Source organism: Furipterus horrens, unplaced genomic scaffold (genome assembly GCF_987537825.1).
Source record: "Furipterus horrens unplaced genomic scaffold, mFurHor1.1.pri manual_scaffold_2, whole genome shotgun sequence".
Taxonomy (NCBI): domain Eukaryota; kingdom Metazoa; phylum Chordata; class Mammalia; order Chiroptera; family Furipteridae; genus Furipterus; species Furipterus horrens.
In genome coordinates this window covers 137,831,464-137,844,878 of record NW_028327172.1, presented here as the reverse complement: position 1 = coordinate 137,844,878, position 13,415 = coordinate 137,831,464, and the positions used below count along the sequence as shown (strand labels likewise).

The 13,415-nt window shown below is 43.0% G+C and overlaps 1 protein-coding gene across 9 annotated transcripts in view; it reads right to left on the bottom strand.

The window, feature by feature from the left end:
- The window catches only part of CELF2 (CUGBP Elav-like family member 2), a 402,001-nt gene that overhangs the window by 148,118 nt on the left and 240,468 nt on the right, over positions 1-13,415 (bottom strand). For all 9 annotated transcript variants that reach the window (XM_090266503.1, XM_090266497.1, XM_090266496.1 and 6 more), the window contains exon 2: positions 7,234-7,430. In XM_090266503.1, the coding sequence (XP_090122629.1) occupies positions 7,234-7,411 (178 nt within the window). In that variant the 5' untranslated portion in view covers positions 7,412-7,430. The remainder of the gene's footprint in view (positions 1-7,233; positions 7,431-13,415) is intronic.

Genomic DNA, 13,415 nt, shown 5'->3' with positions numbered 1-13,415 from the left:
TTTTCTTTATTCTTTTGCTACTTTAATTCCAGAAATGCAAATCTACTGGGGACAAGACAACTGGGGACCAGCTGATGTCCCCGAGACAGAGAAGGAAACAAAATGGTTAGAAGCAGCCTTAAGTAATTTCTTTTTGTCTTTGATTTTGGCTCTCTTGGTGTATCCTCTACACCTCCCTCCTTCCCTTTCTTCCTCTTTCTCTTTCCAGATATGTAAGAATCAAAATGTGCCCAGGAGAGATATTATTTGCCCAGGAGAGCTGTTCTTTGATATAAGCAACAGAAATTCAGCTCTGTGCTAGATACACACAGTCCAGTCTCTCAGCACCAGGGTGTGGAGCATTTATAGAGATTCTTTCTCACTCTAACTTAAAAGAGTATTATTTAACATTTCTCTCAATCAGTTCTATGGGTGTGGTCTATACAAGTCAAAATAATTAAAACGTCCGTTTTGAAAAAAAAAAAAAAGGAATTGTTAAAATTTTAAACTATAGCTACATAATATAATGAATGACTTCATCTCTCCCAAGGATGTGATAAGGATCCCTGCCCGCAGGAATACAAAAATTCTGACTGTGTTTTATGTTTATCTAGTAGGACTGACTTCAGTCAGCCAACAAAGAAAGGGTGTCACAGAAGGTTACACAGAGATTTCTGTTAGCATAAAATTAATTCAGGATGAAAGTGTCCTTCCTGTAGGCCACTGAGGCAGCACTATTAGAACTGGGACTGTCCCAGAAAATCTAGGGCAGGAACCCTAGTTTTCAAGAAATTTAGGGCAGAAATTCTATCTTCTGCTTGTGTGCATTAAAATGTAAAATTGGCTCATCTCCCTACATTTTGAATTCTTCTTCAATTACTGATTTCAAGATGACTTAAAAAAAAAAAAAAAACTGGTTTCAGTCCATTTCTATTATTTAAGAAAAGTTTCTGACAGTTTTTTTTTTTTTTTAAGAAAGAAAGGAAAGGCCTAAAACATGAAACGAACCTCTCCATCCCACTGCTCGATTCCGTTAATGAAAAGGATGCATGTGTTCTTTACAAACCTTTCACATTTTAAAGCAGAATAAAGTCGATAAGATTATCAACTCCCTTTAGACTAGCAGCATTCGCATTGTTCTCTCACTGAATATGTCAAACAGCTCTGCGGCAGGTATTATTGCTATTATAAGGATAAAAATATAGAGGTGCATTCTCTCAATGAACTTGTGATAATAAATTTTTAAGTCTCCTGAGTTTTCAGGACCTGCTCTCATTTTGCCAAAGCACAGAAGAATCTTCTAGACTCAGGGCTGTCCTGCCAAATTCTGAAAGGAGTAAAATTACTGGTGCCTTCTCCTCTTTGCCTGCCTCTTCCTGTGGATTCCCAGCCACCTCATCTCATTCTCCAGAAACTTTTCCATAGTATGGAAATGGGAAGAGATTAGGAAAAAACTTAGATGTTTTGAATAAATTCTTGAAGACTGATGTAAAGGCTTTACGATGGGAAGAAGCGACTCATGTTCTGTCACAGGCTAAGCTCAGTGGAGGTGGAGAAGGATCGAGTTACTGAAGGCGAGCTGCTATCCAGGCTAGTCCCCCTCATCCCCTTGGGTCCCCCTAGCCAACCAACACCAACATGAAATGGTAACTGCATCAGAACCACCACAAAAACTGCTGTTTTGAAATTTAAAGTTAATAATCCTTCTCAGAGGTGCCGTAAATTTAATCTTTGTTCCACCCAGAAAGCTCTGGGCTTGAAGCAATGGAAGCTCCACAGTTAGGCCATGACCTTTGAGCACAATTCAAGAAAAAAGGAAGTTTTGTTCTTCAAGCCTGAAGCACAGAGTGAGAGTCCACACAAGCCACATCCCACTTCTAGTTCTCCTTTAGCTGAGAAGTCGCCAAAGAGAGGGTAAAACGGGATCAACGAGGCAACAGATTAGGATGGAGGGTCCACTTTACCATCCAATCTAAAAATGCCAAATGATTTTATTCTAATCACCTACCACAGACTCCCCAGTGCTCCTTTCTGTAAAACCAGGTAAACAATGCCTAACCACCTGAGCTTAGCCAAATGTAACCAGCATTCATTAGGGTAAACTTTTTCAGGGTGCTATGATCCTGGGTTATAACCTGATTAAAACTGAAATATCAATAGAGTGATGATCCAAAGCACAGAATTTCCCTACCATTTGGAGGTTCTGAGATTGGTCTCACTGAATAAAACGTAGACCTGCCACCTCTGCCACTGTCCCCCATTTACGATCTCCAACTCCTCAACCTTTCTTTCTTCTCCAGACTAGGAGCTACCTTCCATCTTTACCAGCTTCCTTACTGTAGACCTCAGAGAACATTCTAATGCATTTAATACCCTTCCTGACCGTCTACCACATCTGTCTTGTCACCTCCAGCTCAGGTTCCTGATGACTGTTTCTCTGCTCCCTGCTCACCCACTGATGGACAGTCACAGAACCACAACCAATAGGGCCCACTCTCAATTGACACAACCTAACTGTAAGCAGGCCCATCCTGCTCTTCTTTACCCTATTGGATTCTCCAAACCTGTCATTTTAAACCTTTCCCGTTCTTCTTAAATCTTCAACTTCATCTGACCTTCTCAGAAACGTACAATCTACTGGGAAGACTAAAGGCATCTTTACTGAGTGTCTGTTTGCCCCCAGCAGACTAAAACTTGTTCTGTGTCACTTCCCAACTGCCCTGCTGTCTCAAATGTAGGCTCTTTCCATCCTCTCACATGCGCTCTTCAGCAATTCCTCCTGTCTCTCCAAAGACGCTAATTCCTGTCATCCCTACACTTTCACTATTGCCTTTAGCTCTACCTTCTTACCTTTTGTGCAAAAAACAAGCTATACCTAAGCTTTCTTTCTTTCACAATTGGACTGCTACAAAGGGTAGTCTCCACTCACACAGACCTGCACTTAAACTCATAACCTTCTCCTAGCCCACTGTTCTGAAACACTCACGTCCTCCCAACCACCAAGTTCAATGGCTTTCCCTGGCCTGCGTTCTTCTTGACTCCTTTGTGGCACCTAGACTCAATACAGTCAAAACTGAATGAAAAACAAAACAAAACAAAACAAAACACAACTGAATGGCATATTCCTCGCCTTCCCTGTTCCCACCATCACTGACTGCTTTCCCATTTTTTCCAGTTAAGCCAAAACCTCCTGGTCATCATTGTCTTTGTTTAGGTATCAAGTCTGCTTCTTTCTACCATGGTCCTGTCATATCACTCAGTTCCTCCCTCTCTGTTGCCATGACAGACAGCATCCCTGTTTAGTTCTAGGTACTTCAGACAGCACACTGCACCAGTCTCCCAGCCTCTTCCCCTCCACAGACCCTCAGTCAACTAACAAATAAAATTCAAACATCTCAGCCTGAGAATTAAGGCTCTCTAAGAACTGGACTGAGCCTGTATTTCTAGACATGGTGATCTTTCCCTCTTCCATTTCATCTCATGTATTTCACATGATCTCCAAATTCTGGGAGAACTCATAGTTCCCAGAAGTCACCTGCATTTTCTCAACTCCATGCTTCAATTAGGCCAGTCCATCCACATGTAACGTTCAACATTGTTTTTACTTATTGAAATCCTTTTTTTCCCTCAAGATTTGGTAGAGGTGCCATCTTTTCCTATCTTGCTAGAAGTTATTCATTCCTCCCCTGAACTTCCAAAGTTCATATATGCTTCTCTCTTTCTTACTTCCTCTAATTTCATGTTCTTTTAGATTATAGTTACCTGCGTACTGGTCTCATTGTCCCTACGAGATTTCAAGTTCTTTGGAACAGTGATGATGATAATAATTGTAGTAATAACCAACACCACTACAAACTCCTACCACATTCCAGCTCTGTGAAAGCACATTGCTCCATTTCAGCAATGCTATGAGGACTGTCTCTTCTTTCAGAGGTGATTAAATACTGTGTCCAAGGCCATCACCCCAGAGTGGTAGAGCCAGGAATTGAAGTTAGGCCCTGTCTGACTTCAAAAGCCATGCACTTAACTACTATGTGGTAGTTCTCATCATCTATACACTTGACCAATCATCATGGAATAAAAAAACATCCTCTCCATAAGTTCTAGTAGTTCACTTAGCCAGGTTCCCCAGAGCTGCTGAGTCTGCATGGTTAGCACATACATTTACAGGGAGAAGAAACAGATAACTTAGGCTCTAACTCTTAAAGGATGATTTCAAAAATGGAACAAAGTTTTTAAGTCTCAAGACTAAACAGAACATCAGGTGTAAAGTGAGAGAAAAATCTGATACCCTGGATTTGGTAAGACCTTGACCTGGTCATTGTCCTTGGAATTACCGACATCAGTAAGGAAATGAATCAAGGCCACTCTAAAGCCTTACTTAGATCATTTAAACCACAGTTAGAGAGAGCCTTCACAATTCTAATTTCTGAGGCTCTAACATCAGCAGTGAGAAACATGGATATTGCACTCTGCTGGTACAGTCAGGACCAACATATATGTGGGGTCCTATTTTATACACAAACAGGCAAATGACAAATGACACACATAGGTATCAGTGTAAAGAAAAACAGTGGTTGCTGCTCTCTGAACATAAGCAGCTAAGGGCTCTAATCCTTTGAGAGGAATGTCGTTATACAGCTCAGATCCCATTACAACAGATACCGTTACAACAGAGATGTCTGTGTAACAAAAACCTTTTCAAGCTTTGGCTGACAGCCATGTACTTCAAGCAATATTTGATGTGAGACTTGGAGTTCACAGTAATGGGAATTGACCTATATTTCCAAAGGTAAGATTTGAATGATTTCATCTGTAACTTCTATCCCATGATACCATGAGTTGGACTGATGTACATTCTAAACCCATGAGTATAAAAACTAAACACAAAGATGGAAACAAATCAACCCTGCTCTTCTTAAAGGGCAAAATTCCTTTTTTACACCTGGGGAACACTTAGATAAAGGAGAAGTCTGGCCTGTGGCCTCATCTCATGGAGAGGAAAGATGGCAGGGCACATGAACACAGATGGACTGCGCTCAAATTGCTACTCTTGTCTCCTTCTAGCTGGGTAAACTGGGCTACATTTCTTAACTTTTTCTGAGCCTCATCTGCAAAATGTGATTATTACCACCTACTTTCAGAATTTTAGTAAGAACTAAATAAGATAACATATGTAAAACTCCTAACATAGAACTTGGTACAGAGCATGGGCTCAAAAAAGCCATCAGCCTTCCCTTTCCCTCCAAGACTGTGGGTTTATGCAAACTATTGTAATGAAGTTAGTTACAGAACCCAGTGAATGAAGTTAACAAAATGTGTAGTCTCAAATATACCCTGATGAAGAGACTGCTCAGAGGAACATCAGGAAAAAAAAAAAAAAAAAAAAGGAGAGAAAACAGTAGAAGAACTAGGCCACGCACAAATACTCACTTGATGGAGAGAAAGGTCTTTTTGGCTAAAGGAAGACATGTGGAATCCTGAGATAAAATGTAAGTAACCAGGCATTGTAACCATAAATGAGCTTTGATCACTGTATCAGAGGTCATTTTGAAAAATGCTGAATAAACTGAAATTTGGAGGCACATTTTCCTAGTCAAGAGCAAACTGTGGTTGTTGCTTGGAAGCACTGCTTTCCCGCCTCTGGCCTAGTTTTCTGTGGGTGTCCTTCTACATGGCAGGAGGGCCCGCACCTGCTCAGTTCAGTTCAGGGCAGGATACTCTCTTTCCTCAGTAGGATACTGTAGAAGTTAAGTATTAAAAAACAAATTCTAGTCATCTCCTTTTGGGAAACATGTAGGGAAATAGTTTAGGAATATAACCCACAAAGGGTCTTTTAACATTGCCTGAATTTGTGATGTTTTTAGTCCTGTTCACCTACCTAATTTCCTATTTTTGAAGTTAAGGACAACTAAGTTTGTGGTGACAAAATTTTATAGATGTCCTTTTGAAAACACTCTTGGTGTTATATGGTTATGTTTTGAGATAGAAAATGACAGCCTTAAGAACATAATCTGAAGGTGTGTGTCTGTTTACCTTTATAAAGTAAGGATTAGGCTTTTACATTTCTTAAAAGGTTTTAAAAAGTCCTATCAGACCTCTGCAACTAGTATAGGGAACAAGAGATGGCCCATTTCTCAGCCACAGGAGATCAGTGCTTTAATGATTACTTAGTCCCATTCCTTCACCTTGACAGGAAGGAAAATGCTCAGAGAAAAGTGTGTGCTGATATTCATGTGCTCAACAATGAGCTTGCAGGAGCTCTTCTGAGAGGCTGCACAGAGATAAAATAGCAGGCCAAACAGATATACGAAATATAGAGAAAAAGGAAGTGTGGATCCACAGAAAGACCAAGAGATCAAGAACGGAGAAAGAACAAAATTACTAAAGCAAGGTTAAAATACAAACAGAGACCAACCAACTGGCAGCAGAGGAAAGAAAATATTTTAAATTCAGCCTGCACAGCGCTTGCAAAAGATGACTCCAATATAAAGAACCTTCAATGTGGTAGAGATTTCTTACTTCTCTCTGTTAAGTACCCCCACCCGACCAACATCACCCTCATCTTAAAATGGTGGCAGTAAAAACCACCGGATTGGTACACGTGAATCTTATCACTGGTAAGGGCGTAAACCATAAGCATTTTGAAGGTGTGCTAACTATTTCAGGCCACTAGGGTGTTACTTCCTGCCCCCAAACGCACACTTCATCTAACGATGCCCATCCGGACCCCAAGAATTGATGTCCCTCCTGAAAGTGTACCCTTTATTCCTTAGATCAGTGGTATCACACTAACTGTTCAGAAGGCATTTCAGGATCCCCGCAGGCTATGGAAAAGCGAAATGCAATTGTAATTACATGAGCAATAATGGGAAGGTAGCGGTAGAAAGAGTTACTCCTGAGATGCAAGGCTGAGAAACACTATTCCTTAGAGAGGCAGCCACTCCAGGGCGAAGAGGAGCCTGCGCTGCCTGGAAAGTGACCTCTGAGAGCAATCACGCGCCTGGACAGACGCCGGCCGCGCCCCCGCCCTCGCTCCTCCTTTCCTGCGTCCCAGGCCAGCTGGATCCACCTGCCCGGGAGGGAGGCGGGCGGGGGCGCGGGGAGGAGCCGGGATGGCCACGGGGCACAGGGGCAGCAGGGGGCTCCCACTCGCAGTTCTCCCTCCTGCGATGTCCACAAAGCCCAGGGACGCCCACACCCCCCCCCCCCGCCCCCCGGCACCCCCGACCACGCACACCCCGCTGACTGTACCTTTACTCTGGGGAGGGTTCTGACTCCGGTCCCGGAGGACGTTGATCTGGTAGACGGCTCCGTAAGGCTCAAAAAGTTCTTTCAGCTCCTTTTCCGACCAAGACCGGGGGATCTGCCCGACAAACATCTTAATGGCATCTGGGTCTGGTTGGTCTGAGTGATCCAAAGCGCCGTTCATCTTGTTGGCTGTGCCGTTACTGTCAAAAAGGGAACCGGGAGCCAGAGTTAGGGCTGCACGGTCAGGGACAGGAAGAAAAAAATAGCGGGGTGGGGGCGGGCTGAGGCGGAAGGAGGAGGAAGAGGAGCTCGGGGCAAAGTGCCTAATGAGGCGTAGAAATTTGATGAACTAAAACAATGCACAGGCACCATTAGGTTGCTCCTCGGTGGCAACGGCAGTGGGCTCTCACTGCAAGCTGCTGCCGTTCAGCACCTCGCCTGAGACCCGGGCAGCGCCCCGCCGCCTGTCACCCGGGGCGTGGACATCTTGAAACCCGGCTCGGGAGGCAGCTGCAAGTTAAGTGCAGGTCTCCTTCTGCAAGGCTGCCATCAACGCATCTGCAGCCTTATCAGCCTCACACTGGCTCTCGAGTGGAAAGAAAGGCAGGGCTGGATTTCTGCTGGATTTTCCACCTTCCCCTCCCCTTTTTGGAGATTTTTGGGAGAAGAGAGGTGATAATGATAAAGTCACATGAAAAGAAAATGAAACACTTGGCAGTTCGTCAGATGACTAATGCAAGATGCTGATGATGAATTTGCAGAGTGCGCGAGGCGTCCATGTGTGCATCAAATTAGTACGTTGTTGCTGCTCAGAATGGAAAGTGCTCCAGCAATGCTGCTGGGTGCAGCCGATTGGCTGCCTACGCTGGAGAAAAGGGCCAGGGCGGGGAGGGGGCTCCTGTTTAAAAAGCACATTGTTTATGGGACTCATGCACAAAGGGTTTAATTCAGAGAGGGAAAGGCGATCTCAGAATTGCCTGCTTTGTGCCAGGGGGGAAAAAAAAAAGCAACCCCAGAAAGTTGAGTTCCCGCTAAAGGACGCTGAATATTTCAAATCTTTCACACTCCATAAAGCTCTCTGTATGTCTGACTTCCAGATGTTGCACTTGAGTTCTAAACAATCACACGTTTGGAAGAGAAGAGAGGAAAGTCTGCCTTTTCTTCTCCTAGCTTCAGTAAATATTAGGGGATGATATAAAGAGCATGAACATAAGCCTTGACATATCAATCTTCCTTAAGATTTCCAAAGCCCCCATTTGGAAGAGAGAAGGCTTACTGAGGGCCTGCAATTCTAGTCATCAGCATGAAATATGATGATGATGGCACTCATTTTTTACTTGGATTCCCCCTTATCTGACCTTCTGTAAATAATAAAGCAAAATCACATGCCCTCTTTGTCTTCCACCCTCTGACTGCCCCTAAACCCACCTACTCTGCCAAGTGACAGACAGGGCTGAATGCCCCGAGCGGTAGTCATTTGCAGTACTGTGCTCTTGGTTTAGTGTCTCAGTCTGTGAAAATAAAATGCACTTAAACAAGTGCAAACCTGGCAGACAAATATCTACAGAGCCATGTTCATGATCATTCTCCAGCCCCCAGCCCAAGAGGCAGAAAAGTCAAAAGGAGCCCACATAAACTAAAATTTCACTGCAAGTGGCAGGTGTCATTTCATTCCAGTCTTGGGGTAATAATAAGAAGGTATCCAAAATGATGGCAAATGCTCTTCACTAGGACCTGGCTTTACTTCCTACTTCTGATCTCCCTATTTTACCACTTCATTTATTTTTTTATTCTTGAGATAAACAAATGGTCTAACTTGAAGCACTTTCAGAGTTTTCTCTAATCAAGCTTATTGTTATATAAAATGTTTTGCTAAATAAAATATTGCGGACAAAATCATCTTGCAACAATTTAGGTGTAATATAATACTTGTTTATATTAGAGATCAATTGTTTATTGTGCACCTTTACTTCTTTTTAAGTTGTCCTTTGAGAATTCAATAAACACTTTAACCCTATGGAGCTAACTTTTGTGGGGTGGAGGTGACAGAGCCCTACAGGGAGCAGAATGTAATATTCACAGCTCGTTGAGAGCTCAGAGTGTAGCAAGACTTACTTCTGGGACAGGAAGGACTTGTGGTTAGTGCTGTTGACAATCAGCTAGAATGAAAGAGGAAGGCACTGCCACAGGTCTCAGCTAACAGAGAACGGAAGTTAAAAAAAATGGGGCTGTTTCATCTTGTTTGTACAGAGCCGTTTAGTATTGCGGAGGGGCTAGGCAAGAGTATACAGTACTAACATCTAAAGTTAGAATTCTAGAGCAAGGATTCCTTAATGTCTCTCCAAATGAGGGGCCATTTTTACTTGTTCAACAAATGCACTCACCGAAGTGCATAAAGGAGGGGAAACTGAGAAGAGGACGTTGCTTAAGCCTTTGGTCTTTTTATGTTGGTGAATGTCTATTTAAAATCCAGCTCCCATCAGCCATACTTCAGAAACAGCTGGAGACCTCTTATCTTCCTGAGGCAGTGGAGTGTGGGAGCTCAGGGCATGCGCTCAGAGTCCTGGCACCACCACCTCCTAACTGCACCCCTTGGGCCTGAGATCCTTCATCTGTAAAATGGGACTAGAGACTCTACACCGCCTACAGTCACGTGCTTTACACAGGACATGACCCAGAGTAAGGGTCTAATAGGTGTTAGCTATTTCTATTTTTAATCTCTTCACAGCTGTGATGCACTTGAAATGAGTGACCATCACACGTCTACTTTTCAATCCAATTTTTTTTCAAACACAACTCCTATCCTAACTACTACTACTAATATATATCTTTTAATGAGCATTTATAAGCCAGATACTGTGCTAGGTGCTTTACAAACATTATTTCTGACCCTTTTAACAACCCTAGAGAAAGTATTCTCCAGATGCAAACATCTAAGAAATAAGTTCCTTTCCTTAAAATTACCAGCTTTTAAATTATAGAAGTAGAATTCAAACCTAGGTCCAATGGGCTCCAAAGCACAAAATATTTCTAATCCATCATGCGGCCAAATATTGCATTGAGTCTGCCTTGGACTGAAGGTACAGCTCATGGCAAATCTATGAGAAGACAAGGCCAAGTGCAAGACCTCCTGGGTCTCCAGAATCCCACTGCCAAATAAAAGGTACCAATGCAAGAAACACACATACCTGTTCTCTTTCTATCTGTGGGAAATGCTGAACTCAAAGAGTCGGTTAATACTACTTTACAGTCCACATTTTCTCTATAATTACATAAGTGTCTTTATCTCCACAGATTCCCTTCCTTTCTATTCCCTAGGAGTCACCTCAATAAGTGCCTCTCATCCACATCCCTTCCTAACTACTTGCCTTTGGCAAACAAGCATCCCAAAGCTTTGTATCAAATTTGCATAACAATCCCTTTCTTAAGTAAATCCAAGGATTTCTAGTTGTTATACAAATCATCAACAACAGCAGCACACCTTTCCCAAGGAAAGCTTCTATGCAGGGCAGGTAGGCCCACCTGATGTAGGACCCACATGTTGCTGAGTTCCTTGCCCCAATGGTATAGCATCAGCCTGGTTAACTTGTTAACTTCATTCTAATGCACACAAGCTCCTTCTGTTTGGGACTCCCAACTTTCTGCCTGGCTGAGGTTCATTTCTAGCAGAGACTTACTGACTTGTCCTCATGGTGCCGTCAGCAGTGACACCAGAATTTGTGTGTCCGACAGTTAAACCTTTGCGGGTCCTTGCCAGAGGCCACGGAGAGCCAATGTGCTTTTCAGAGGAGTAATTACGGGAACAGATACCCCAAATCTCAGTAAGACTCTCAGTAAGATCTATTTATTAGACTCTGATATCGGGCTTAGAAAATTAGACTAGTTCACTTCTCTGCACTTCCCAAACATCCTAAACACCCACAGCAGTACAGGAATTAATTCAAATTCCAATAATATTTATTGAGGGCCCACTCTTTTCTAAAAACCTTTGCCAGGTGTTTGCCATCCAATATCACGACAGCTCCAGGATGCTGAAATCATTATCCCCATTTTGGAAATAAAGTAATTGAGAGTCATGAAGGTAAAATGACTTTTCCTGTATCACACCCCTAAGAAGAGGTGTCTGCAGAACCTGGGCACATTAAGTATAAAGGCCAACCGTCATTACTTAATATTCCGTGGGTTCCTCTAAGGTGATGTCTCCTGTGGGCCATTTGCAGGCCCAAGACAAGAGCACATCTCGGCTGGCACCAACCCAACAAGCTACAACGAGATCCCGAGTGCCAATTCCGCTTTTGCCCTTGGCAAAGAGCCACCTGTAAGGCTCCTCCCGGACAGATGCCATATGGAAGCAGACCAGTGGGCACTGGTGGTATCAGTCTCAGAGCCAAGAGGGAAATATCATGACGTTTGGGGAAAAAATGGGAGTGCTTACGTTTTGCTTTCAGCACAGGCATTGACCTACTTCCCTACTCCACTTTGGAGTAAGAAGTAGTAAAGTGACAGAAGATATGCAAAAATCCTCAGAGGTTCCTCTAAGCGGTAAAATATTAAAATTATAATAATTGATTGAAATACATTATTATTATTACCATTATTAATTCCAGGACAACAAGCTTTTATAAGGCCCAGAGAATTTTAAGGTTTCTTCTGGAGAAAACAAAAATTGATATTTTTATTCTTTCCTTTGTTCCTTAGCAACTTTCTACATTGTATCTCCTTTATTTACATAAAAGGAAAAACAACAAACTTACAAAATAGGTGTGAGAAATGACAAGTGGCTATAAATAATTATATTAATGCTGAGAAAAAGATGAAGAATGCCACCTTCAGAAGATACACAAACCCCAAACCAACACACAAAGGTGCTTTGTTTTGGAAAAATTCTGTATAAAGATAGCTAATCTCCCTGGTTCTTAATAATCTTATTATTCCCATACATTTTATCCTTACTTTTTTTGTTCTGTGGAATATCCTGTTGTATAATCTGTCCAACCCAATAGGGTAGCCAGTAGTTACATGTGGCTACTAAAGACTTGAAGTGTGACTAGTCCAACTGAGAAACTGAGTTTTAGATTTCATTTCATTTTAAACTTAAATAGCTCTAAAGGCAAATATACCTTTAGGAAAAAACTAATTAGGGTTGAGAGTTACTAAAACATGATTCCATCAGGAGGTTAATTTGGGAAAACAGGAACGAGGAACCAGGAGAGTGGCGTGGAGACGGAGGGTGCGTGGTCGTCAGGGGGCAGGTGCTGAGGCCTGGGCTCCTGCTGTGGCTTGGTACTGAATTAACCGTGGGAACCCAGGCAAGCCATATAACCACCCCGGACCTCAGTGTCCTCACTTGTACAAAGAGCAAAACAGTTCCCATGTGGCTCTAATTTCTGTAATTCTACAGTTATGGTTTGGACCCGGATAATGATATATAGAAAAGATAATTCATATAACATGACCAGCTGCCTGAAACCTTGGGGCAATTCCCTGTCTGTGTCCAATTTAGTCCCCAGGCCTCACAAGTGACTAAGGCAAGGGCTGAGGAGCTGACAAGGTGTCACCTGCACTGGGAGAGCAGCCTGCAGGCTCAGACAGAGCCTCTGAGTGGCTGGCGGCCTGGGGTTGCTGCCAGAGCATCATTTCTCTCAATTTGTGCTAATTCTTCCTAATATCCCAACTGCAGTCCCACCATTTCAGTCAGCCAGCAGGCCACTCTTTCAGAGCGCCCAGGAGTTGTTTTTTAATACCACTTGTACTTAATAGCACATGAAGAAATAGGCTTTGTTTGGTGTTCACAGGAAAATGTCCAGGACTGAGCTGACTGAGGGAAAAGCAGAAAGAACCTGGTGATGGGCCTGGTGCCTTCTGGTGGGCAACAGAATGGGCACAAAATCCAGTCTTATGAACCAGCTCTTACACTGTCCATGCTGCTGTTAATATTTAAGAACAGAATTGTGTCCTCGACTGATGGGCAATGTGGCATCTGGGTACAGCACCAGCTCCTTCCCACACTGCGAAGAGATACAGAGACTTAGCCCAGGCCCTGCTCAGGAGCCTCCACCCTCTGCTCTAAACTCACCACAGCCTCTCATTTAGGAAAAGGAATCAGCTGTCATCCAAACTCATGCTCTGGGAATGGCATCTCCCTTCAAAAATGCACCATTTCAGGGTCACCATGAAGAACACCT